Below are 26,191 nucleotides of genomic sequence, written 5' to 3'. Positions count from 1 at the left end.
ACAAAAACAGCAGCTATGTGCAAGATTCTTTGGTTTCTTTGAGACTACCTGCTCGTATTTTAATTTTGAATGAACTAAATAAGTTGTGTCAAGACATATAAAACATCTTAAACTGTGATCCATCTTTACCATGTGTTCCCTCATACTTATGAGATTAAGTCCAAACTGATTGACAATTATTCCAGGCATATAGATGAGTTAAACAAAACGCCTGGCAAATGAGTTAATATTTGGCAAAATTGCTCATCAAAAGTTTGTGTGCCACTCAGTTCAGATTTTACTAAAAGTTAATTAGATATTTGCTTTATTTAATTATCTGCTGGCTTTTGGTTACCAATTACAGTGCCTGTGGCATTTGAATTCCATTGTTTTTGGGCCTGCCAATTAGGGATTTACTATAGTGGGCAGAGTTTTGTTCCATCCATTTCATTTTTCACTTTCATTAAGTTATCCATAAATAAATAACATTTGTATAATGTTACTGTACAACTAATAAAAACTAAATGTGCATTAGTTCTATGATTCAATTTTCATTAGTTAAAAGAATGGAATATGAATAAAATGCAATAAAAAGACATGATTAATGGAATTTGGCTAAGTTTCTTCTTGCTTAATTAGTGTCACCAGTTATGGTGCTCGGTTAAAATTATGTACTGCAGTTTTATTTTGTTTTAAGGCAATTATTGATATTTTCATTGTTATTAAACTTTCTTTGTTAATAAAGTGGATTTTGTTATCATAACAAAGAAAGGGATTTATGCGGACGCTTTAACAGGTTTTAAATATTTACTCAGCAGTTTATGTGGCATGGAAATGAAGAACCAGGAAGTGTGCTTTAAGCAATTTTTTCTTGTTTACTTTTTAAAATTGTATTTACATTAAAATACTCTTAACGGATGACATGAAATATTCAGTTGACATTTAATCACTCTTCTCTGGGCAACTATGAGTACTTTACCATTTGTTTAAATTGTAATATTATTTAAAGGTAAGTTTTTTACAATGATTAGATAAACTGACACACTCAGGACTTTGAGGAAGTACAAGTCAAGCATGGAGTAGCCATGCAAAGCTAGTGGGGAGAATACAACATGAAAATTGAGAACAATTTCTTGGGAAGGGTTAACTGGAATTATATTTAGTCACCAGAAGTTGATGATTCATATTGTACTCCCAAAATAAATATTTATATTAATTTAATACATACAGAAATATCATTTTTTATGTTGAGAAAGATTTTTGTCTCGGTGCATTCATTACATGCTGTTTGTGATGTTAGCTTAAGTTATTTTCTATTTTATACATATTTTTACTCTAAATGTAATATAAATCTTATGCAATTTTGTAGCCATGAACATTGAAGGATGCGTCAAAAACAATTAACAACATAAGACGCAGCAGCAGGTTTAAATTAACAACAGGTAAACAGACAACAATTAATATTTCACACCCATTTTTTTCTTTATCTATCAACATCTCTTAGCTAAACACATCTAAATTAAGCCCTTGCGGCACTTTGCATACTGTAACTTTGATAAAGTATTTAATTTTATAAATGTTCATCTTTTGGCTACAATCTTTTTGTTTTTCTTTTCCTGGGTAGCACCATCTTGATTTTTTGAGCACTTATGGATTTCCCAATTTTCTTTCCATATTAATGTTATTTATATATATATGCATATAAAACATCTGACATAACATATTTTATATATGTATTTATATATAATGAGTTTTTCAAACACAGTTCATATTTTACCTATTATCTACACATTACAAGCACAAACCAACCAGTTGAGGTGGGATCTGTGAACAGTTTGTCAAAATATTTTATATCTCACTGTACGTATAGGAAAATGATGTCCCCTAAAATGGTGTCATTTTGCCTAAACCTCTTGCACTTGAGCACCACTCATCAAAAAGATAAGCACTTTTCACAGTTTTCTTATCTTTATGGGACTGTCCATCCACTCACCTTCACAAATTTCACGTATGGATTGGCAAAAATAGAATAAATGTCCACTTGCATTTCAATGTGTGCACAAGTTTTTTGTAATAAAAATTCTTTTCAAATATATCTTTATGAGGATGGCTTGTGTAGATTATTGTGCTTTTCTAATGGAACATGGTAATGCACAAAAACTGAGTGACTTCTCTGCACAGAAAATGTTTTTAATAATGCTGCCTTCTTTCAGGTTGTTTAACGTGACTGAGGTTCAGCAATATGACTCCGTTCATCACAGAACCGTCTCCATTTCTGCTATCTCTGTCCTGCATGGCCTGCAATTTGAAGAGTAATAGAGTCACTAAAAATATTTATGTCATCATCTTCATGAGGTGTAACCATTTGAAAAACATCAATGTTGATCCTCCTTTACCAAGGTTAGTCATTGCTTCATGTTGATGTAGGATCAACTAAATAATTGTTTTTTTTTCTTTCAAGCCAATGAATGAATTTTCGACATCCACCTTGAGGTCAATATCCAGTCAGTCATTTTCCTCTACTACAATATGTCTCAATGAAATTTAAGTTTTTCATTTTATGGTATGATTATTGGTTAAAATATCTGTGAATCTCTAAAATGAAATGGTTTTGAAGTACATAGCTCAAATGTGCAGCTTAATTTGATGATTAGTTGAAGTACCTGTCCTTCACGCAATGCATTTACCCACTACCTTTACTTTTAAGAGGGGGAGGAAAGGAAGGAAGGCAACCAAGGGCTATCTCTAATATGTACCCCTTAACTAATCCATCAATTGAAATGTTTCCTGGTAAAGAAAGTGCTTCACATTATAAATACATATTACACAATTACAGTCTTACAATTCACAGTGTCCAATTTTCTTTCGATTTAATAATATGAATAAAATCACTTACCTCATTTGTGGATTATATTCACCATTTTTATCAAGATGGATATGTACTGTTGAATTCTTGTACTTCAAATGAAGGTCTCAAGTTTAGTACTCAAGCTATTGGGCCATTGATGTATTGAGTTTTATTTGATTGTGATGAAAACAAAAAATGTACCTATGTACCTCACATGCTATTACTCACTACATAATTTAGACAAGGGAAAACTTTAATGGCAACCTGTTTATTTATTGTTAAATCTCATGCTGCTTATTTCTAGTATTGTATGTTGTGTTGTATTGTATCTCAACTTGAGTCTTATATACCTGCTGACCTTTTAAAGTCAGGTTCCATTTCCAGGGCCACAACAGTAATTTTCCTTTGGGGTAGGATTTTTCAGGTTCTGGGTTTTGAAGAAAATTCTAGAATGATTTAGCAAAATCAATGATGTATACTGCAAAACATGTAGTAAAATTGGAAGCAGATTAATTTCTATTCTCTCCAAATTTCCTCTTTACAGATTTAAGAATACATATTCTTAGTTGCTTTTGGGTATTTGCCAATACCATAATTTGCTTAACTATTTGATCTTAATGCCCACAATATAAGATCATTACTATTAATGGTATTCTACCCTCTATGGTTGTTTTTTCATGTACATAGAGACTAACCACTATTGCACTGCTATGTCCCTCTGATACAATCCTAAATACTATAACACCCTGTGCTACATTCTTCAAATGTGAATACTTACAGCCTCCCAAAATAAATTGAAATGCCTAATCTTCTCCTCCTTCTACCTTACATACCCAACACTCTCCCATCTTTCACAGTAGTCAACTTCCCATTGCTTATCATTGTGCTCTGCATCCTCTCATCCTGCCTTCTTTGAATTTCTTCCAACAACATCCTCTTCTTCCCACAACTTTCTGTGTATTTCTCTTTCTTCCTCCACACCCATATCTCAAAAGGCTCCAATCTATGCATAACTTCTCTGCTTATAGATTAAGATTCCTATCAAAACTATGCTCCATATCAAAGTGTTATCATATCTTTCCTTAACATATTTACTGAAGGTCATTATCATCAACTTCCTTCTCTTTTTCAAACATTTGTGACTTCAAGGCAACTTTTCTTAAAATGTCCATACCACTTTGCCGTCTTACATCTAAAACACTTCCTAAATAGGTGAACTGTTCTACATGTTCTAAGTGATGGCCCCTCAAAACATATCATCCATATTCATTTCTTGGGAAAATACTAAGTAATACTATGAATCTATGCATATCTGGTTTTATGTACTATCTTTTGCAATTATTTGGGACTTGTGTGCCACCTGACAATGTCTATTAGCACATGTGTATTTTTAATAATAATAATAATATGATGTTCAATGATGATCCATAAAGAATGAAAATTTCAATTTAATTACGCATAAAAATGAAACGGATACAATTAAAACTTCCATACTGACCAGAGGGCCTGGGTTCGATTCCCCGGCAAACCTCTCTGGGCACCTGCAGCTCAACCCAAGCTATTTGATTTTTTGGGTACCAGATCTTCAGGCCCCCTTACCCTGATGTGTAAATTTCATATGGTATTGGGATTAGCACTGGGTGAACTCTACCATCACCTACCAAACCAACCTTTGGGTTGATTACTGTGTGTTGGTTACTACATGCATCATTACAAACAATGCATGGTGATTCTAATGATGCATACACCAATGCATACTTCCCTTCCTTCAAAGATATTCATTAAGTTCTGTCGCTAATTCAATTCAAAATTTAAACACTACTGATATCCTGGTAAAATACTGCTCTGTTGCTCTCTCCATCAATCTTCCCCAGTTCCAACCTTCCCCAAATCCCAACTACTCTTTGAAATGGAATGGGATGCTAACCTTGTTCATTTCTCCATGTCATCATTCTTTGTTCATCATTCTTTCTCCTATCCAGCAAACAATTCCCCACCTTCTAAAGTTCTCTAATCTCTGTCCAAATTCTTCTGTTGCCATTAAACAATACCATATACCTACTGTATTCATTGACTGGCTTTTTGTATTGATCATTACACCACACCTTAAACATCAGAATTAGTGATCACTATGCTAATAGCAATCATTCTCTCATCCCCAACTACCTTTCTCTCCTGCTATTTATCTAAATGCTGAATATTGTGTAGGTAATAAGTGTTTATTATGTTCACATATCAGTACTATGTTGCATATTTCTTAATTTGCTACGAGTACAGGCAAGGTTTTTCTTATCTAAGCATGTAAACTAAATTAGTGCTTTACGTGATGAGAATAATGATTCATTCAGTTGTGATCATTTTTATATGATATACCTTTCCATTGAGGAGATATTCCTTGAGAGGGAAAATTAAACGTCAACCCCAGCACATGAGCAAAATACGCCCCTATCGATGGACAAGATGAAGTCCTACGGATTATAAGTACTCAGCCAACAAAACAAATGATATCCTGGTCAGGTCTAATCTAGACTAAAGTTGAGAGGACCTCATAAAATATAGTGATTGAAATCTTGAGTGGTTCAGCAATTAAATGGCTGCATCATAGGCTCCGTCTTTTTGTATACTCTACATTTTCTGGGTTTGGTAACATCTTTATCTTTTTTCTAGCTCAATCCTAATATCTTCTTTTGTCATCCTATTTTATTCCCCAGCCTCCAACACTAAAATCATCTTCTGACACATCAACTTCATCCTTATGGTTTTAGCTATCTCATTTAAATACACATAAACTTAAACACCATTCTGCATCTTAATTTCCACTTTTGCTAACCCTGGTAACATTTTACCGAGTTCAATCACTAATCTCACACTTTATTTCTAATGATGTTACCACATTGAACTCTCCCAAGCTTCTCTTGAACTTCTGATACAAGTCTATTTTTTCTTAGCATTTTATTCTTATTATCAGATCTGGGCATGCCCTCTTTACATTTCCTCCCATTAGAAATGTGACTCCAAAAGCAAGTATTCACTGTAATCCCTCTTCAATTTAGGCTTGGCCAGCCTTAGATTTGAGATGGATTTGTTTTTTGAGGAGTTTGAGCATACATGAATGAGTGATGATGAGATTTTTGAGTTGATTTGTTGTGAAATTAGAGAGAGATTGATTGCTGGTATACTGGGGCAACATTTTTACAATTTAGCATGGTAAATGCTTGAAAAAGAAAATTTGGTAGGAAAACTAAAACTGTATGGAATGAATGTGTTCCAGTTGTAGAAAGGAGAAATAAATGTCATTTGTATGTATTTTTCATTTTCACATATGCTACAAGTGTTTATTTATATGTAAATATGAAATTGTTTTATTTTTGGTAGTCTGTAAAATTTGGAGCATATTTAGGGTTAGTAACAATTTCATTTTTGAATCATAGGCTAAACACTAAATCTTAAACCATTGTAGCCATTTATATTTAGTGGTCTAATGAAAGATGAAAAAGATGAGTAATAAATGAACACACCTGTACAGTTGCCCACAGTATTCTGTAGAAGTAACATGATTCCTAGTCATATCACGTGTCCTTAGTGCATCTTCATCATTCATGTACCTTCATTTAGAGAAAAGATACAAGTATTATGCTTGGCTCAAAATATACTTGAAATTGCATGAAGTGAGAAATGAATATTTGAAAGTCAATTACCATATAAATCTGTCTTATTTTAAACATCCAATCATAAATAATAAGAATAATTCCTTTGTTCGGAAATTCTTCATTGATAGTTTACTATAATACAAAATTGATGGTAAATATTTAATGCCTTATTATTACAAGAAAATGTACAGTAAAACCTTTTTATTTTGATCCCACTTTATTTGAGATATAATGTATTTTGAACCTTAGAGCAATCCTCAACCAAAGCATAGGCCTTTGCCTGCTTTTTAGTGCAGATGAATTGAAATACATTTATAATAGAATTCAAAGCCTGGGCATGGTGACTCAAACATATTGTTCATTTAGAAATTTTCTCCCTAACATTGCATGTGCTCATTCATTTTTGTATTGTATAGTTATCCATATACACAACATGATAGCATTCTTTTTGCTATTCATTCCTCACAAAACCGCTTCATTATATACATGGCTTCTTTTTGCTAGATCAATAGTCACTGTGAAATAATGTAGGAAATAATATATATGGATTTAGCATCTTATGAAGACAGCTCTTAGCTGGGCTGACCTGTGACAATCATGTCACTTTCCATCCAGGTGCATGCATTTTATTATCTCCCTAACGTTTTTGCTTGCTCAATGGATGAGGTTGATGAAAGAAAAATCAAGGACAGTATCAGATGAAACCCATTTCTGAGAGGAAGAGTGGATAGTGGAGGCAGATATGCCACTCTCTTGAAGTTGGGGGGACATGAGGTGGAGCTTATAATCGCCCACAGAAGAGATGTACGCAGTAAAAACTTAATGGTGTTAAGTTTCAACCTGCACCCCTTGTTCCTTTCAAGACAATATTCAAAAAGCTTCCAAGTGTATTCAGGAGAAGGCCAAGTGTATGTGATTTTTCCATTAAGGTTCTCCTTGAACTCTATCCTCAAGGGAGGAGTGGAGGAATATAAGAGGAGCACTCTGATGATATTTGTTGAATGCTTGATATCTGACCTTCTCTCATGCAGCATATGGCAATGAATAATAAAGTGCATGTCCCCTCACCAGGATGGAGAATATGTTGTGCATATTCTGGGAAGTAAAATAAATGCTGCATGAAATTTGAGCACCCATGTTTGTTGCAATCATGTTTGGGTTTTTAATGTACTCTAAAGGCTTAAGTCATATCACAAATGAACTCATTCTAAAACTCACATGTAGTCACTTCAACTTAACTTCCATATCCTTGGTGAGATCCTGGCCAATCACTAATTTGCGTTGAAATACATGTGAACATTGAATTGTGGTTGAAAAATATAACAGACTAGCTTTATATGGTAGTGATAAAGAAATTGCTTTTTGAATTTTTTTAAATTTTATGTTGAGACACATGTTTATATCATGACAAACTTTTTCAATGCAATTGAAATTCACTGTAGCTATAGTTCATGGAAAAAAACTATAGATGGGGGAAAATGTTTGTATTTTTCAAAAGATGAAGCAATTAGGTTCATGTGGTCAAATAAATAAGTATCATGAGCAGATCATCTTTTGTAATGCTAAAAGACAGCATGAAAGCACCAACACAGTGCTGATTCAATGGTGAGTTCTTGTTTGCGATTAATAGTGGAAGAAAATATTGTCTTAGCTTAAGAGGCATATCAATCCATTAGGTCAACTTCAATGGAAGGAAGAGTAGCTAGTAGGCTTCTGTTTCAGTATCTCCTCCATAAACATCAGTGATGCTGATTTTATGAGCTTTACTTTACTTATGCTGATCAATGAATGGAAATAGACATTTTTCTGATTGGTTAGGTATTCAATTTTGTCTTTTATTTACTCTATATTGTGCTTCCTTCCTAAATACAGTAACAAGGATTAAATTGCTAACTTGCCAGGTGAATTTACCTAATATTCCAATTGAAATAAAATTACTAAATGACATTACAAGCAAGATACATATCCACCATAGATCTAGAACTCTTATTTTGAATCTTTTTGTTTCAAAGTTCAATTTTTTGGTTCCTCAAATTTTGAATAATTGAGTTTTTATAAGGAATGTCTCAATGAAATATTACTGTGGGGTTGCCAGACCTGAAGGCTCCAGGTGTGGCTCTTGGTGAACACCCTCCTTGAGAGAAAAATTTAATATTTTGATAATGAAATGATCCACAAAATAATGAATTTCATGATCAGCAAAATTGAAATTGTGAGAAGCCAGCTTCACCAAAGTGATCACTTTGAATACTCAAAAGTTGAGTGTGGAATTAAAGGTTTTCACGGAAAGTGTTTGTCACTAATCAGTTTTGAAGTCAATAGAGAATATTTTCAAATATATTGGTAATCTCAGTTCATACGATGACAGGGAGAAAAAAACTCCCCTGCATGATCTTTTGACTATTTGAATGTTTTACGGAAAATTCAGTTTTTCTATGGGCCCTGAAGTATATGTCGCTAAAATGCTAATAACATTCTGTGGAAGATGAAAATTCAAAAGCATTTATGCCAAGCTATTTGCCTGTGAAATATGGCATCGAAATTATTTGTTTAGTGGATATAAGAATCAATTACATTTATGATAACTGTATCTACAGTGATAAGGGCCCTGATAGAATTGGCCTAACTGCAATAGAAAGATATTTCATGTATCTTCTTAGTCATTTCTATGACTCTGCCAATCATTTTACAAAACAAACAAATATGACATCAAACAGGCAATTGACTTTATTCAGTATTTTTATCTCTGTAACTAGGAAAAAGTGGATTGACCTATGTGGAGACATTGATTAAAATAGAAGAGTAATTCCACCCCAATATCTCCCTTATAAAAGGTGTAAGAGTAGTCATTTCGCTCCAGTTTGTATGGACTTGTCAAAGAAAAAAAGCCATGCTTTCTAATGAGTTAGAAAAGATGGTAGCCATCATACTTATCTCATCCATTCACCAAAAAATGGACCAGGATGAATGTGGACTTCCAAAGAATATTTCCTTTTATAATTATATTAAAAGAGGATTGGACACATTGTAACAGATTGTTCAAACTTCAGTGTGATTAGCATAACAATTAAGTGGCCACTGCAAATAAAGGTTGGTGGATTAATTGGGTCAAATACATTTGCATTATACATTCAATTCAAGGAAGAGTACACCAATCACAAAAAGGGCTGAGTTTTTGAAGAATCTGGAATGCAGCTGTCAGAACTGCTACAAAGAAGCATATTGCCAATCCCAGGATTGGGAAAACATTGAAAGTGTGCATAGAATGTCATGCTTTGAAGGTTAAATTCAATTATTTCAATCCTAGGGATAATGATACCCAATAATTTTGCTTTCTTGACATTTGAAATAACAAGGTTTTACTGTACATAATTCATAATAGAACACGAATGAATCACTCCTAAGAGAGAGGGGTAATTTGGACATTATTGGCTGTACAAAAAAAATGTATAGCACTAATTGGAGCTCATCAAAATTCCTGATAGTATACCTCCGATGCCTATGCATAATAAGAAAGGCAGATGGATATTTACATTTAGACTCATTCATGCTTGTTTTTCCTCATATAATGATATTCACATAAGATTAAACATTGCAGGTCATGTATTTTGAGTGATATTTTTATAAAATAATATGAAGACCAAACTTAATAATTGTTAGTTAATAAATAATTAGCAATTTTTGTTGTGCTAATATTAAAAAAATAACTTCGTAGATGTACAACTAACAAATGCATTACACAACCTACAGCAGTTCATGCTATAGAATTGCAGGTGACTGTTTGGACTTGCATGTAAGAGTTGAAAACATTAATATGTTGTAAAATTGTATACCTAAAGTATTAACAGATAAACTGTATTTTATACATGGCTCCTTCAATAATTCTTTAGAAAATCCAAGAGATGGCACTCATAGTATCAGAAAGTGTTTGCTTTTAGTAAGCCCTATCTCTCACTAGACTATTATTAAAGTTTCAGTCATGTCCATCTATCTCATGGTTTCATTTTCATAGTCGATTGAAATAATACACTATTGTTAATTTAGACAAATGAAAAAAATGAATATGGTGAGTTGAACAAATACTTCTACTTAAAAGGCTTAACACCAAATGATATCAAAGCCAAGTTGGATGAAGTTCATGAATCATCTGTCCTCTGCTTCCCCTGGATATCCCGAACTTTGTTCGGGATATCTAGTGGAAGTGACTCCCTGCAAAATGATTGACAAAATCCACAATATGGTTCTGAGTGATCAACAAATCAAAGTTGGTAAAATAGTTGAGGCCTCAGGAATATTACAAGGTACTATGTTTTCAATTTTGAAAGAAAAATTGAATGTGAATAAAATTTCTGCAAGATGGGTGCATTTGCTCTTAGTGGAGAATAAATGTAATTGTGTGGTAAGTTTGTAGGCTAGTTTAGCACTTTTCTATTGCAATCCTGATGACTTTCTTCATCGATGCATAACTCTGGATGAAACATGGATACAATATTATACTCCATAGCCAAAAGAACAGTCAAAACAGTGGATTTATAAGGGAGATCCAACTCTGAAGGAGGCAAAGACTGTGACATTGGGTGACAAGGTGATGGCCATGTTTTTTTTTGGGATGTATGGGAAATCAACTGCATTGATTACTTTTAGAAAGGACAAGCAACAAATGGAGAGTATTATGCATCATTATTGCACCAGCTGAGCAAAGAAATCAAGGAAAAAACATCCTCATTTGGCAAAGAGAAATATTTCTTTCATCAAGACAATGCATGGGTGCACTCCTGTGGAGTTTGATGGCAAAGGTTATGAACTTTAAGTTAAAATTATTACAACATTCACCCTATTCACCAGATTTTGCCCTCAGTGACTTTTCCAAACTTGAAAAAAATGGCTTGCTGGAAAATGATTCACGTCGAATGAGGTCATCGCCATCATAGATGCCTAGTTTGAAAACCTTCAGAAATTCTACTTTATGGACTGCTAAAAAAAGAGTTGGGATAAACACTGGGAAAAGTGTATGGAGCTAAAGGGAGATATGTTGAAAAATAAAAAAAATCAACCAAAATAATTTGTTTTTCTATTTTTTCCCAAGGACTTATTGAACAATTCACATCTTCTAATATCTTGATGTTCTTTTAAAAACGGTGGGAACAAATATTGTTTGTGTGAATCTAAGAATGGGTGAATGAGTATGATATAAACAAGTTATAAGGTTTAATCTTTGAGGGTGAGTATAGTTGGTATAGCTATCATCAATTACAATCAACTTACTTACATCAATTTACTTACTTTATGGATGCAATAAATGGTCATATGTGGAAAACATAAAGGACCTGCAATATACACAGTGTTATCAGCAGTTTAATATATCTAGTGCATCAATTTGAGGTATGAACTTTGTTAATTTTTTTGGAATTAGATGTTGGTAATTCTGGTGATCAAAACCCCAAATTCTTAATAGCCTTCAACCATATAAGCATGGAACCAGCAATTTTAATAAATCACCTATTCATGATCTGGGTTTTGAAAGTGCCAGCAGATCAGCAGAAACCTTTACCTGAAACTTAAAATACCAGTCAAGCTCACCTTCTGTTTCCAGGGGATGATCCTGGAAGAGGTAATAATGATGGAAGGGATTGCGGGGGAGGAGGGGGCAATGGCCTTATCCCATGAGCCTCCATTTGCTTTTCAAGATGTCGAATTCTTAATCTGCAGGCTTCAAGTTCTCGCCTTGTTGCCCACAAGTTGTGCAAACCCTCGCAGTAGGAACAGCCACAAGTCCTACCTCCACCAGAGAAGGCACGGTGACCTCCTGGATGCTGTGATTGTGGGTTTCGCCCTCTGTACCTGTTATTTCTGTACATATCCTGTGCTTCATATACTGCTCCCCGGAAGGTCAGTGATTTCCCCATGCTCTGTAAAAAAAGAACACATGTGATATTCGCAGAGGGACAAGTAGTCTCCTAGTTACAGATGACCCAGTACTGCATTTCGCACTTATGAACATGCTCCTTAGGTTCCCCATTAGGATAAATCATAATCAGTTATTAAATTAATGCCAAAATCATCACCTTTTGATTATTGTTAGTCTACCTTCTTGTCTAAAAAAAGTGCTTCTTCAAGTAAGCAAGGCCTTAATGCATCACAAGGAATTAACCTTTAATTTCTACTATCCATTATCATTGTTATAATTAATTTCATCTAAGCTTATTTATTATCATTATTGTACTTTTTATTATTTTATTATTACTTCCTATGAGCATATTAATAATTGAGGCAACCTCACTGGAGAATCCCAGAGCAACTCTCTAACACATGGCCTTGTAAATGGTACCATTGCAAAAAAATATGCAAAAATGCAAGGTATTTGCTATATAATATTAAAAATATTGTCTCTACGATTTTTTGAGCGACAAATCAATATCTAAAACATCTTTGGTGTCAAATACTAGGGAATTATGAGCAAGAAAATACCTCACTATTGTTTTAACAGCTTCCATTTCAAAATTGTTAAAACCTGAAGTCAATTTTCTTAGTAATCCCCTAGCTTCATTCTGCATTCAAACAGTGCAATCATAATGCTTGTGATGTCTGTCTTTTCATGCTCAAAGATTACCACCTTATAAGTGGTTTTCATTAGGGATATGAGTTACTTACAAATATGCCCTTGAAGATAATCTCAGGAATTTGTAATGTGGGGACTACTTGTATGCAGCTATTTGTAACATATGTGGGCAATTTAAATGAAAAGAAAAATTAGGGATGGTGAAGTTTTTCTTTAAAGAGAAGAGGAAGAATTGGAAAAGAAGAGGACAAAGAATTGAGAGATTTAAAGATTTAAAATTAAAGAAGAGGACAAAGAATTGGAAAAGAAAGTAATGCACTGTAAAATTACACTCATGGCATGAATATTGAAAATTCCTTGCTTGCATTAATTTGAAGTAGACTCACTAGAGAGATGAGAGCACAGCATCCTCCACGATCTGTTCTGGCAAGGTGATGACGCACATATTTAAAATACAGGTGCTCTAGAAGAAGAAGAACAGCTGCTAATAGAATGCCACTCATTAAGAGCAAGAATGCTGAAAGAAACTGTTCCAGGGCGAGGGGATCACTGCTTTTTCGCTCTTGTTTTCCAGGTTTGCAACTTCCAGTCATCCAGTAGCGTCTGAGCCTCTCCAGATCACCTATTTATGAATAAAATTAGAAATATTAGTGATTTAAGATCAAATGGAAGTTCTACATTTAAACTGTGTTGAAACATAAATTAACCTCATTTTTAGTGTCATTTACAAAGTTTGATACTTAAATGCTAATCAAAAGTCAATATTAATAATCTTTCTAAGTTTTTCACTTAGCAGCTTATTCATTTTTTATTCAGTTATGCAATGTTCATAGTTTCATTGTGCTGTGCAGTGATGGCTGATTTGAACATTTGCGTTTATGTAATTATTATTTCATTTTAATCCTTAAAACTCTACATTTTGAAGCAGGTTGGCTTCATTATTAGTGTTTTAACTCCACACTTCAGCATGTTTGAAAGTAAATCATTAAATGTGAATCCCAAAGAATTCTATGAGCCAAAATATACCACCAAGTTTGGATAGGAACAAATTTTGCAGGAACAACTTGAAGATTTACGAATAGCTGAAATTCTTATTAATAATATAATGGAATACTTTATCCGTAAGATAAAACCCAACAAACTGAACAGAATTTCAATAATACCACAAATAGTTCTTCAACTTATTTACTATAAACTCATTTCACTGAAACCAAATATTCTCTCCTCAATTTTATCCCCTTCTTTTTATGTGACATAAATCTAGTGATTGCTGAGATAAAAGAGAAGACCAACATATTTTAAGTTGCTTCATATCTTGTTGATAGTCAGTAAATTGAACAGACTCAGCTTAATGAACCAACATTAATTATTTTGTATTAATTTTGCCTTCAGTTTTACAGATGAATACTGCATCTAGAAGATGTATTCATATTAAGCTGTCATAATGTTTAAATTTGAAATTAAATATGAGATAATTTACCGTTCTCTCTGAAATCCAAAAGCCTCTGGTTGAACATTCTAACGTACTTAGAATTTCTCTGGAAAGCCAGCCCATAGCCAGTCATTGCATACCAAGAACCAACTGTGAGTAGTCTGCAGTCCTCATCTTGTGACACTAGGTAGTCTAATACCGTGCCATCATATATGAATGCATCTAATTCACTGTGAAATAAAGAGAAATGAGGTAAAACAAAAGTTATGTAACAATAAAGCTAAAGTAATACTCACCAAAGAGTAAGATACTTCTATTCTAAATCAAAATTCTAGGGGGAACGAGATGGTGCGGGGGCTAACGTACTGGCTTCCCAACCTGAGGGCACGGGTTCAAATCCCGGTGGTCTTGAATATTTTTCAGAGGTATCTCGATCCTTACTTTAGGTGCTTTGTGGAGGGCACTTTTAGTGCGTACGCCATCCTTTCCAGTCCATCCCCTTTGGCGCAAATGACCTCAGTTGTCGGTTGCCTCTCCTAAACACTACTACTACTACTATCAAAATTCTATCTGTGATAAACGTTTGATAAGTGAATATATTTTGGATGATGATAGGTTATTTCGGTGTTTCTCAGCTTTGACTCAACTGTCAAATCAGTGACTTCAGCTGAAGTTCTACTGACGTCAATAGAAATATTTTTATCAAAGTGGAACTCATTTGTACTGTTGATCAATATATAACGTATAAATACAAAATAGTACGTGATAATAACTGTTTAACAATATTTTATTTACAAATGTAATAGGCCACTGAATTATTGTTCCATTACAACTGAAGTTTGCAGTTAACATGCCTAAATCTCATTCTTTTAGGAATGACCAAGTTCTAATATGAAAAATATTAATTTCAATAGGACAATTTGACTGCAAAGCCATATTATAGATGCTGATGTAATGCCAATTTGTATATATAATAAATGCATCCTGCAGTTCATTTTTTATTGTCACCCAAGTTTATGTGAACGATTGTAGAAAATGTGCATATTACTAAGCTATCCAAGATGCTTTAGGGTATTAATTCCATGTAATTGAGAGATTTGGAGCAAGCCATTTTTGCTCCTCCAAACCTTTGCTTCATTCATTTGAGGGGAGTCTTGTGGCTCTATAAGCTACTTTAACTTTTTATTGTACTAAGTTATGCTGTAATTCTTCTGCAGGTTCTTTATTCATGCGCTTATGCCTTTTCCTGCTATAGTTGATTTAATTTATCATCTTTTTAATCTTTTTGTCTGGGGTGTTAGAATATTTATGCTGTATTGTCTCTTCCATTAAGTACAGAAGTTCATCTATAATCAACCGTTTTATCTTTCATTAGTTTTATATTATCTACAATTTCTTCATGGCTCTCTATGCACTCTTTATATCTTGCCATATTTCTTCAATTGGCCCTCTATTATTTCAATGCTCCATTTCCTGCTTTAGCATTCTTTAGGATGCTATCCTTGGCTTAGTTTCCTTCAATCATCCTCCAACTGCCATTGATTTTTCTTTTCATTCTTGAATTTTAGATAACTCTTCATTAGCTGTGATCACTATTAGTATCTGCCCATGCATGTATGTTGAAGTCATATAGTTCATTCCTTATAAATAACACCCTTGCAGGGATGCAATCTATGATCAATTCTCTTATGATTTTCTACAAGATTTAATATCAAAGATACAAGTCAATTCACAAGTCCTCTAAAAACAATTATAAGTACAATATTAAGCATTCAAAACCTCATAACCTGTAAATCCAGACATAGTCTATGTTGAAGCTGTTCTATGAATTAATACACTTACCCACTGAGCACAGCTTCAATGCCCTCTGAAACAACTGATCTGTTATGACGTTTCATGTAAGCATGCATCTCTCTAAAGTACTTTTTTAGTGTTGAATCAGTGTGGCCAGATGGTATTGTCCCAAATTTGTACATGGGCTTGTGGCTGAATGGCTTGGCGAGCTAAAAAATGAACAAAACCTTTTATCACACTTTGGAAGTATATCACCATATCAAAGCATAGTCAAGAGGAGAAAAATGTAATACTGTATGCATTTATATTTTCATAGTTATTGACAGATTTCTTCTTTTTAAAGTAGCAAGAAATGACCTCATAAGTGCTTGTAGAATAGATGGTGGAACGAAATGTTTAAGCTAAGAAGTAAAAACTCATTGATGCTTCAAAGCCTAACCTTCAACAGCCCTGTATATTCTGTTAATGAAGGAGCTGCCTTCATTCCTAAAATGTTCACAAGTTTTGATTAATTACTCTCTATAAAATGTCACCGAGTAATCTAAGTCATACATATTGTGATGCAGTTCACAAGTTTAGAGCCAAAATTAAACACTGCAGGAAACTCCGCTAAAGAAAGATTTTTCAAATTCGTAATTATATTTTTTTCCCTTGTCAGTTCCTAGGAATGTGCTTACAGTAAGCAGTTAATAATGTGAACCTACCAATTTGCTGACAATGGCACAAATTTCTTCAACAAATTAATACTATCTTGTTGTTAAGTTAGCTAGTAAGCTTGTCACCATGAGTATATATCACTAAAGCTTGATGACCCAGGGGGTATTAGATGAATTGAGTCCCAGGTTGATAACCCTGAATTGCTCAAATTAGATGGGGGCTGAAGAATTTTAATTTTGAGTTTGAGTTGATTTTGGTAAAAATGCTAAGGAAAATTATTTTTTAGGACAGTTCCGACTGAAAACGGTTTAATCAATTATATATAAAGTTTGTATCGAAATGTCAGCCGTCTTTATTTGTGTGTAGAATATCACCTTTATATCCTTGAATGCAGGCAACACAACGTGCAATCTGTGGATATAGGCATAACGCTTATCACGGTACCCTGGGATAAAGGCAAATTTTCTTGTTTCCATTGGATATAGCCCTTACGCGAAGTATCGTCAAGATCGCCTCTTAAGTATGAAGTATCCTGATTATGAACACCCCATGTCTAAGTTTTCACCAGTTGCATTTAAAACTTCTAACCCACTTAATAAAAAACCCACTCCTCCAAAAACTTTTATGCCATGTTTTCTTACAAATCACTGCCTGGCCTAGGTATTTACTCATTGAAAATTGAAAATAATCACCAGAAATTAGAAAAAAATCCATGCATGGATAGACAATTAATTTCGTTTACAGAGCTTTATTTTGAAATTTTATGTTTAGCTTAGGTATTTTACTTCCATATAATTTATGGCTGAATTTCCACTCTATGCAAGACTACATGCTAAAAAAATGTTTTAGCTTAAGTGGTAAATTTTGGTTCAAAAACTCAACTAAAAATGTTCACTTTCTAAATAGGCAAGAAGCAGACAAGGAATGAATGACTTTAGAGGTTGTCGTGAGGGACTGGTCTTTTTAAAGGGTCTTTTCAAAAGTCTCTGTCAGGGCTGCCTTGGGTATTCCATAGTTCAAAGGTGTAGTACTTACATAGCTCGCTTATGCTAACTTTGAAATTGAATTATTTAAAGGCCTAATAAAAATGTGGAAATATTAAGCTATTGCATTGAATTGCTTCTTTAGAACTCACTCTGTGGTCATCGATCCCAGAAAATTCATGAAATTCTTCTCTTGTTATCATGAAGGCAGCAAGGTTGGCAGTGTAAATGGCCAAAAACACCACAGCAAACATTGCCCACACATTAGTCATGAACCTGTAAAAACGTGAAGATAATGTATTAGAATGTACACACATGCTCATAAGTCAATTTGATCTTACTTAATCCTTGTAAAACCAATTTTATTTTGGATCAGTCACATTAAAACATATTCATTATATTTATTTTAATTGTCTCTGATATTCACTAAAAGACTGGACATTTTGTTTTACTTAAAAATGATGAAACTACTCACCTACTAGATTTGATCATTGAAATGAATCCAACAATGTCTAAGTGCCTTTTGAAGTTATTATTAAAAATGGAAAATTTGGCATAATCATAATAAAATAACATCACTGTATTAAATTTGAATAGGTCCTTTAATACTACTTTATCATATAAATTACTGCGGCATTTTCAAAGTTTTTACTATGGGCTCACAATTATATATTTTTATTTGGGCTGATATCAGCCAGGAGATGCAGGTCATTGGAGGATTTGGAGGAAGGGACCAAGGTTAAATGGTAGAAGCAATATCATTAAATAAAGTTGATAGGTAAAAAAGCTATATAAGTTTGGCAAGAAAAACCATAGGTGGATGTTAAAAACACTTTATAATATTAGTGGTCATTTATATGTGTGGAGAAGGATGAAATATAAAAGGAAATGCAATACATAATTGATATGTAATATAATGTTGTCAGACATTTCATTTTTTAATTCTAGGAAGTTTTACTTATGTATGCTGTTCATGTAATAAAAACAGTGCCAGTATAATGGCTCTCATAACGTATGTTTTCTGAACATGGATGCTTTGCCATCATTTAGAAAACAGTCTCTCTTCCTTTACAATGAAATAAAAACTTTTGAAATCTGATTTGAAAATTATAAATTTGCAATGCAGTGAGAAAAGTTAATGGTACATTTTTATTGAACTGGGTAATGGAAGCTTCCAAAAAACTTATATCCGAGCATGGCTGATTGTTTGATACTATGTACTTTTTTGGTACAATGAAATTTTTTGTACTATGGATTGACGTGCTTGTCTGGATAACAACAGTAGTTTTATGTTTATGGTGTTTAATTTGTGATATATGCATTTGTTTAAGGATATATTTGTTTGTGCAAAAAATAATTATAATCTCCCATACATATAATAAGTCCACGGGTGTGATTGGGTTCATTCCATCAGGTATATAATCTGAATATGAATGAAATTGAACCCTTTTAGTTTACAAAGCAATATCAAACAGCCTGACTATAATTATGGTTGTCGCATTTGATGTTATTTTCTTGAAATATATACGAATGCATGTAATATAGTTAGGTATTAGTTTAAGGTCAAATTGGTAATATAAATAATTTATAATAGCTATATTAACTGTTCACATTTTATGCAGTAACCTGAGTTATTATTATGAAAGATAAGAAACAAAATCTGATTACTTCCTTTGGCGTTAACGCTAAAAGGGATGAGTTGCATGCTTGTTTTCAATGTTTGATGATCAGAGCAACTGTTGAAAATTCAACAGGTCGTAATAGAAGATATTGAGTTGTGGAATAATTGAATGTAACAAATTACCATAAATTTTTATTATCAGTGTGAGTTAAACTCCTTGCAATTGGCTTTATTTTCTGGTATAACTTTGCAAGTGAGCTAAAACTTTTAGCATTTACTTATATCACAATTGACTTCAAGGTCATTTAATCCAGAGGAATATTAACTTGAATCCAAACTGGAATGTCTTTATTTTATTGAATAATAGTAACATTAGTACCTACCTATAATTTTTCACGTGGTGGAGATGGCACTCATGTTGACTATTGAGCTGCAAAATCTCTTAAAAACTTGAAATATCCATTCTTTAATTATCGACTACTTAAAGTTACATTATCTGAAGATGCCCTAAATGATGGATAGGTTGTCTCTCTAATCGTCTTCCTCAATTGGGTGGCAAAATCTACAGCGAGACACTTATACCAATATTCAATTTTCATTTTCAAATTTTTAACTTGATGATTGTTTATTTAAATAAATAGGTGCATTTAGGTTGGTGTTGTTAATCAGTACATAATTGATCAGTAGAGCATTTGGATGCTTTGAGTAGGGAATTGTAGAAATACAAGAGTAGAATGACAGCTGCTACAATCATTCGTCAAACATTTGTTTAATATATAGTGATTATGCGTCTATATTCTTCTCATGCCGCTTGAAAATATCCTGCTGATTGTGTCTTGCCTCTCAGAATGATTATTCTACCCTATCCTCTTTGGTACTTCCTCTACTAGAAAAGCTATATCTCTCTTGTGTTGCCAACCATCCCAACATGCAAATGTCTCTCCATCCCTCTCTCTTCTCTCCCTTTAGGGGTCAGGGGGTAGAAGAGACTCCATAATCTCAATATCACCAGAAAATAAAGATGTTTATCTATCTATCCCTCTCACTGTCTAGCATCCCTCTTTCCCCACAATGCACTCCAGTCAATCCCCATTTGACATTTGGGCACAAAAATATAGTAATGCGCTTCATCATCTTAAAACCACTATTAAATCAGTGTTGCTGAAGTAGATTTAAAAAGCAGCTGGCAGTATTTGATGCCAGAATGTTGTTCAAGAGTTTCCATTTTGTGGCTTGGTGTCAGTGGTGTGTCTAAACCAGTGCTACACTGTATCTAGTCATGGAAAAAATTAATTATAGTAATAATTCTGCTACTTACAAATAAATGGAGTGCTACATATTTTGGCCGAATCAGATGGAGATGTATGTACACTAAAATTTTAGATCAAAAATATAAACTCCTATTATCTGATATCCTAATGACAATTGACTGTTCACTTGCAGCTTAATGTGCAAGAAAAATAGTTGTCAGTTCACCAGTGGAATACTTACCTAGCTGTGAAACCTTTTGGACAATCAACATGGACTGCTGCCTGAAAAAGTACTGCCCACACCAACCAGTATGTTCGGAACAGAGAAAAACGATGATTTGTCGATGGTGCCACCTGAATCAAAATGTATCAAAGTAAGGATGAAAAACTACTCTGTTAATTCTCATTGACTGCAAATGGTCACCATATTTATGATAAGTGCAGGAATACACAGCCAAATCTCTTTTGAACAAAATTTATTACGTGCAAAATATGAGGCATCCTCTAAAGATTTAAACAATCTGTGAATATGTAAGCTAACACAAAAAATGGAAAAGTTTTCCCCTCAAATAAATTATCCAATGTAACTGGATGATGAAATTGTACAAAAATAATATGCATACTTATATTCGGACCTGAAAGAAGTGAATGTGGTACTAAGCTATTCATTGTTATTCATTATTTTGCTTCTAAATGACTTAAAAGACTTTATTCTTTTGTAAATAAGAAGGCACAAGAAGTGTTTTGGATAAGCACACATAATATATTTAGGAATATGCAGAGTTAGTAGTCTGGTAAAGGGAGCATGAGTATGGAAATGCCTTCTTCCTAATGAAACAAATAAATACTGTAATGCTTGCCTACTGTATTGACTACAGATGTCCGTACTACAATCACCAACAAGCTTTTCATTATAAAAAATGGGAGGGATTATGAAATTCAGCCAACAAGCCTATGAAGTATGCAAGTGTTCAGTCACAATCTAAATCTCAAGAGCCAATTTCAAGTGGTTCTTGCAGAGCTGCGTCAGGAATCTCCATCTAAGAACTACCAGACTCTTTTGGAATGGGATGTTTGAATGTACATATAATTCTCAGGCTTTAGTGTTACATAATTTTAACGATGGTATCATTAGTGAGTATTAATGTTACAGATGGGCAGGAATCTGTTTGTATTAATAATTGTAACTTTTGATTGAAAGCTTTTGGACGCTTTTGACCTCTAGTGTCCTGTATCAGTTAAACTCATTTTCTGTTTAAGCCTCAGATCCCCCTAATGTTCTGAAATATACCTATCGTACAGGTGACTCATAGCTCATTGTGAATACTGAAAATATTAATGAAAACTGGCTAGGAGTTTGGTAGTGAGAAAGTCAGTGCCTAATGACACCCACTTCGGATTAGCCCTTTACCCAATTTTACATCCTTATTGATAGTGAATTACAATACAGTGGAACCTTGCGTAATGGACATCTCCCATTAGAGGATAGATTATAATTCCCCAGCAACATAGTTTAGATGTATACCAGAGCTAGAACCTTTAAACGATAATTGACACTTCAATTAACTGACACAGGCATTACTTTTAAAATTTGCTAATTTATCAAAATAAATATGCATGCAATTTCTGGAGACATCATCTCAAACTTTTATCATTTGGGTGGAATAAGACAGCCTTATGGGATATTTTGCTTTCTTTCATTAAAATGTATGATCTTTAGAAATGAAAAATGAGCATTTAATTATAATTGTATTAAAGAGAAATCAGTATCTATATTTTCACTGCCAGGAAAAGTTTGACCCCTGTAGATTAGTCTCCCTTTCAATAGAACACATCCTAATATTGAACAATATTCATGGCCTCTTGATGGCTAAGATTTGGAGATTCCGGGTTCATATTTGGTTAAGAGGTACATTGATGAATACCAGCAAAGTATTTAATGTTCTAAACTACCAATGCAAATTATGGAACTCATTGATCGACACTTTTGATGGTATAAGGGATAGATTTTTTATGAGCTTAAAAATGACTAATGGTAAAATTCTAAGTCCTCACTACCCCAGAAGAATAGCCCTTAAGCTTTATGCAAAAATAGGTTATCTTTAATTTTTATGGGAATACAGTTTAACAATAATAAAATGGTAAGACATATGATGGAGACATTACTCTTAATGATACGCATAAATGTTATGTTTTGATATAACTTTTAACTCTATTTTGTGGATAAAGAGTGAAGTTGATGTGAATTTCATTATTTATTAATGAGAGAGTGTACCCTCAGACTTTGTTAAACAGAGAATTGGCTGCTTAAGTTGTGAGTGAATGAAATGATGACTAAATAACTAAAGCATGTGCTCACCAACCATGTCAGTAATGTCTTCAGTTATAACTTTGTTGCTCATTCCATATAAAAATTATAAAATAAAAATAGATTAAATGGTATTTATATTTCATGCCTATGTTTTAAATTTCTGATGCGTGAGAATATTGATTCATCACAAAAAAATTTTATCCAGGACAAATGTTTTCTAATGCCATTTGATTTTGGATATTCATGACTGTATGTATGTAAATGTTTTATCACTTCACAATTCTCAATATTTTTTAGCATTTAAAAGTCTCATTTGATTTAGATACTATTTGTTAATTTCCTCATTAATCACATGATATTAAAATATGATGTGAGCTATGCCCTATTTATTTACCAACACAGTTAGTAAGCTTCTGCTTGACTACATTTTAAAGGCAATGGGCAAGGGTTAGAGTGTCAGGATAACACATTCACTGCTAATGACAATTAATGATATTTATGATCATGATAAATGAAATAATGATGATTACTTAATGAAATAACACTCTTGTTCGGCCATCATAATTGGCATTAACCGTGCTGAATGGGTATATTATCACTACTCAATCTTAGTAAAAATATGGAAACTTAATATTATATAGTTCCTATATTTACTGTGGACTTATGTAAAAATGCAAAGACGTCAAACATAGCACATTTTCTGATAGGCATTATAAATATGAATAATATTGAATATAGTGTGATTTTATTCAAGGTTTTAGAATTGAAAGACCTACTTATACCCATTATAACACCTCAGGCTACATTAGGGGTAGAATAAAGAAAGGTTTACATTTCTAAATTAAAATGAAAATATCTTAAAGGCTTTTTTACGCTCCCCTGAAGAATCAGAATTTCATCAATGGAGTAGAAGTCCTTCAGGAGTTTTCCACTCATATCTACACATTCTCACTTCATGTAAATACCATTTTACATGTCTCACTTACTCCTACTTTTATGCATTGTGTCATCCTTCTGTCTTTAAAATGTACTTTAATGGAAGTCCCCTATTAATTTTTTTCTTTTATTTTGATTTTGGTGAAAGGGATTAACTCTTGGAAAGTGTGGCAATATGCTTATCAGTAACTTTTTTGCCATGCTCAGAAAGTACTTTGGTTAAACTCTTGTTGTTTTACCTTCTCAAAGATTAATAAGTGAATGCTGTTTCTGAAAACTTAAGCAATGGTGGAACTTTCAATATTTCTGGCAGGAGTTCCAGTTAACATTTACTTAGGACATTAAATCAGCCATTGTTTGTAAATCCTATTATCAATTTGAGAATTGATTAAAAGTTGGAAATTACTAAATAAATGGCCATTTACATTCGAACGTATTGATAAATGGATTGATATTGTTGGCTGATTGATTTTGGTTCAGTTTAGAATTTATATCATAAACTTTTATATGAACCCTGCTGAAGAATGATAGATAAAAAGTAAATTTAACAAGTAAAACATTTGAATGTTAGAATTCCTTTACAGTGTGCTGTATTGGCAGTGACTCCTTCAAGGGATGCCAACATATCATGAAAATTGACATTGAACAACTTTCACTTGCCTTAAATTTTTTCCAATGGAGTACAGGGATGGGAGAGGTAGACATTGAACCATCAACTTGATATTTTGAATACACATATTTGCGCCTTGTCAAAAATGTGACTATAATTTTGGTCCTTAATGATACATAGCTTCAATACCAATATTCACTATTTCATTTTAAAATTAGCGTAATTGAATAGCAGTGAATTAATCAATGGGAAATAATAGTTGATGAACATTTTTAACAGTGAATGTGTTAAATGACATGCCACTAACTTATTTTAGTTTTTAATTCAAATTTCTTAGAAAATTTTGTTGTGCAGTAATACATGCTTTGGTGACCAAATTTTGAATTTAGAAAAGAAAAACCTGTTGCCCTGTTTGCAATTGGAGCGATTCTTTACCCCTCTCACCTTCATGTCGAACCCAGATGGGCTTAGCCACTCAAAAAGGAATATAGTGAAAGCTGAAGCCTGAATGGCTACAAAACCAACCAGCATCCAAGACGCCGTATCAAATGGCTCTGGAAAAATAAATAAGAATCAGTTATAAGAAACATGATGTAGTTGAAAGAAATATGTTTTTATGCAAAATCAGTTGTGTTACAGTTATTTCTGTCAATCTAGTATCACTATAGAATGAACATCATTAAGAAAGTTTAGATCAAAGGATCCTGATGGAAATTAAATTTCCCCACCGTTAACCTTTAAATTATTCCTCTGCATAACTTCTCCTGATTAAATGCAACAATTTTAGAGTATAAAAATCATTCGCCTTGACCAGGATCTGAACCTAGATCCCTTGATGTCCGGCCGAGTGCTTTAGCCAGTTTAGCTATCAAGGCGTCCTCTTAAACTCTGAAATTGTTTTATGGGGATATCTTGATAGATTAACTGGCTAAAGCACTTGGCTGGACATCGAGGGATCCGGGTTCAGATCCTGGTCAAGGCGAATGATTTTTATACTCTAAAATTGTTGCATTCAAATGTATATTAGCGGGTGACTCCCTTAAAAGTTACTGTTGCGGCATCTCCCGCAGTTTCTTGGAATTTCTCCTAATTTATATGTGCATTTTCCTTAGGTATATGAAAAATATGTGCAAGTTATTTTGTTACTTCTTAGTCGTATGCCAAGGAATTAGGAACGAGTAAGAAAATTTATCAAATGAACATATTTATCAAGAAGAGTTGCTCTAAGTAATATCTCCATCAGGATCCTTTGTTTGTCTCCCCTTGATTAAGATTTATTAACTGTCCCTTATTAATCTTCTCTCATTTTGACAAATATTCCATATTAACCATTAGTATTATTTTGAGTAATTAAGTTTTGTTTTTACTATGCACTGTAGGAGCATTTTTCCATCTTATAATGGAAAATGGGTAAAATTCAGAATTCACTCAGGAATATCAGCTTATTAAAATCCTTTTACCCTTTTATATAGTTCATACAAATATAACATAAATTATCCAACCAAATTGAATTGATAGGAGGGTGAATAGAATATGATAAAGGAGCACTCATAATTAAACA

The 26,191-nt window shown here is 33.2% G+C and overlaps 1 protein-coding gene across 2 annotated transcripts in view; it reads right to left on the bottom strand.

The window, feature by feature from the left end:
* Window positions 1–860: 860 nt before the first annotated feature.
* Nmdar2 (NMDA receptor 2) overlaps window positions 861–26,191 on the bottom strand; it is a 379,887-nt gene continuing 354,556 nt past the window's right edge. For both annotated transcript variants that reach the window (XM_071593793.1, XM_071593785.1), the window contains exons 10-18: window positions 25,075–25,184; window positions 21,015–21,127; window positions 18,055–18,178; window positions 16,311–16,471; window positions 14,517–14,698; window positions 13,423–13,658; window positions 12,058–12,386; window positions 6,346–6,432; window positions 861–2,277 (exon numbers count right to left, since the gene is read on the bottom strand). In XM_071593793.1, coding sequence (XP_071449894.1) covers window positions 2,235–2,277; window positions 6,346–6,432; window positions 12,058–12,386; window positions 13,423–13,658; window positions 14,517–14,698; window positions 16,311–16,471; window positions 18,055–18,178; window positions 21,015–21,127; window positions 25,075–25,184 — 1,385 coding nt within the window. In that variant the 3' untranslated portion in view covers window positions 861–2,234. The remainder of the gene's footprint in view (window positions 2,278–6,345; window positions 6,433–12,057; window positions 12,387–13,422; window positions 13,659–14,516; window positions 14,699–16,310; window positions 16,472–18,054; window positions 18,179–21,014; window positions 21,128–25,074; window positions 25,185–26,191) is intronic.

The sequence above is a fragment of the Hetaerina americana genome, unplaced genomic scaffold, assembly GCF_022747635.1.
Source record: "Hetaerina americana unplaced genomic scaffold, ioHetAmer1.1.p SCAF_1, whole genome shotgun sequence".
In the NCBI taxonomy this organism is placed as follows: Eukaryota; Metazoa; Arthropoda; class Insecta; order Odonata; family Calopterygidae; genus Hetaerina; species Hetaerina americana.
The sequence above is the reverse complement of the archived record's forward strand: the minus strand, read 5'-3'. Positions and strand labels throughout refer to the sequence as shown.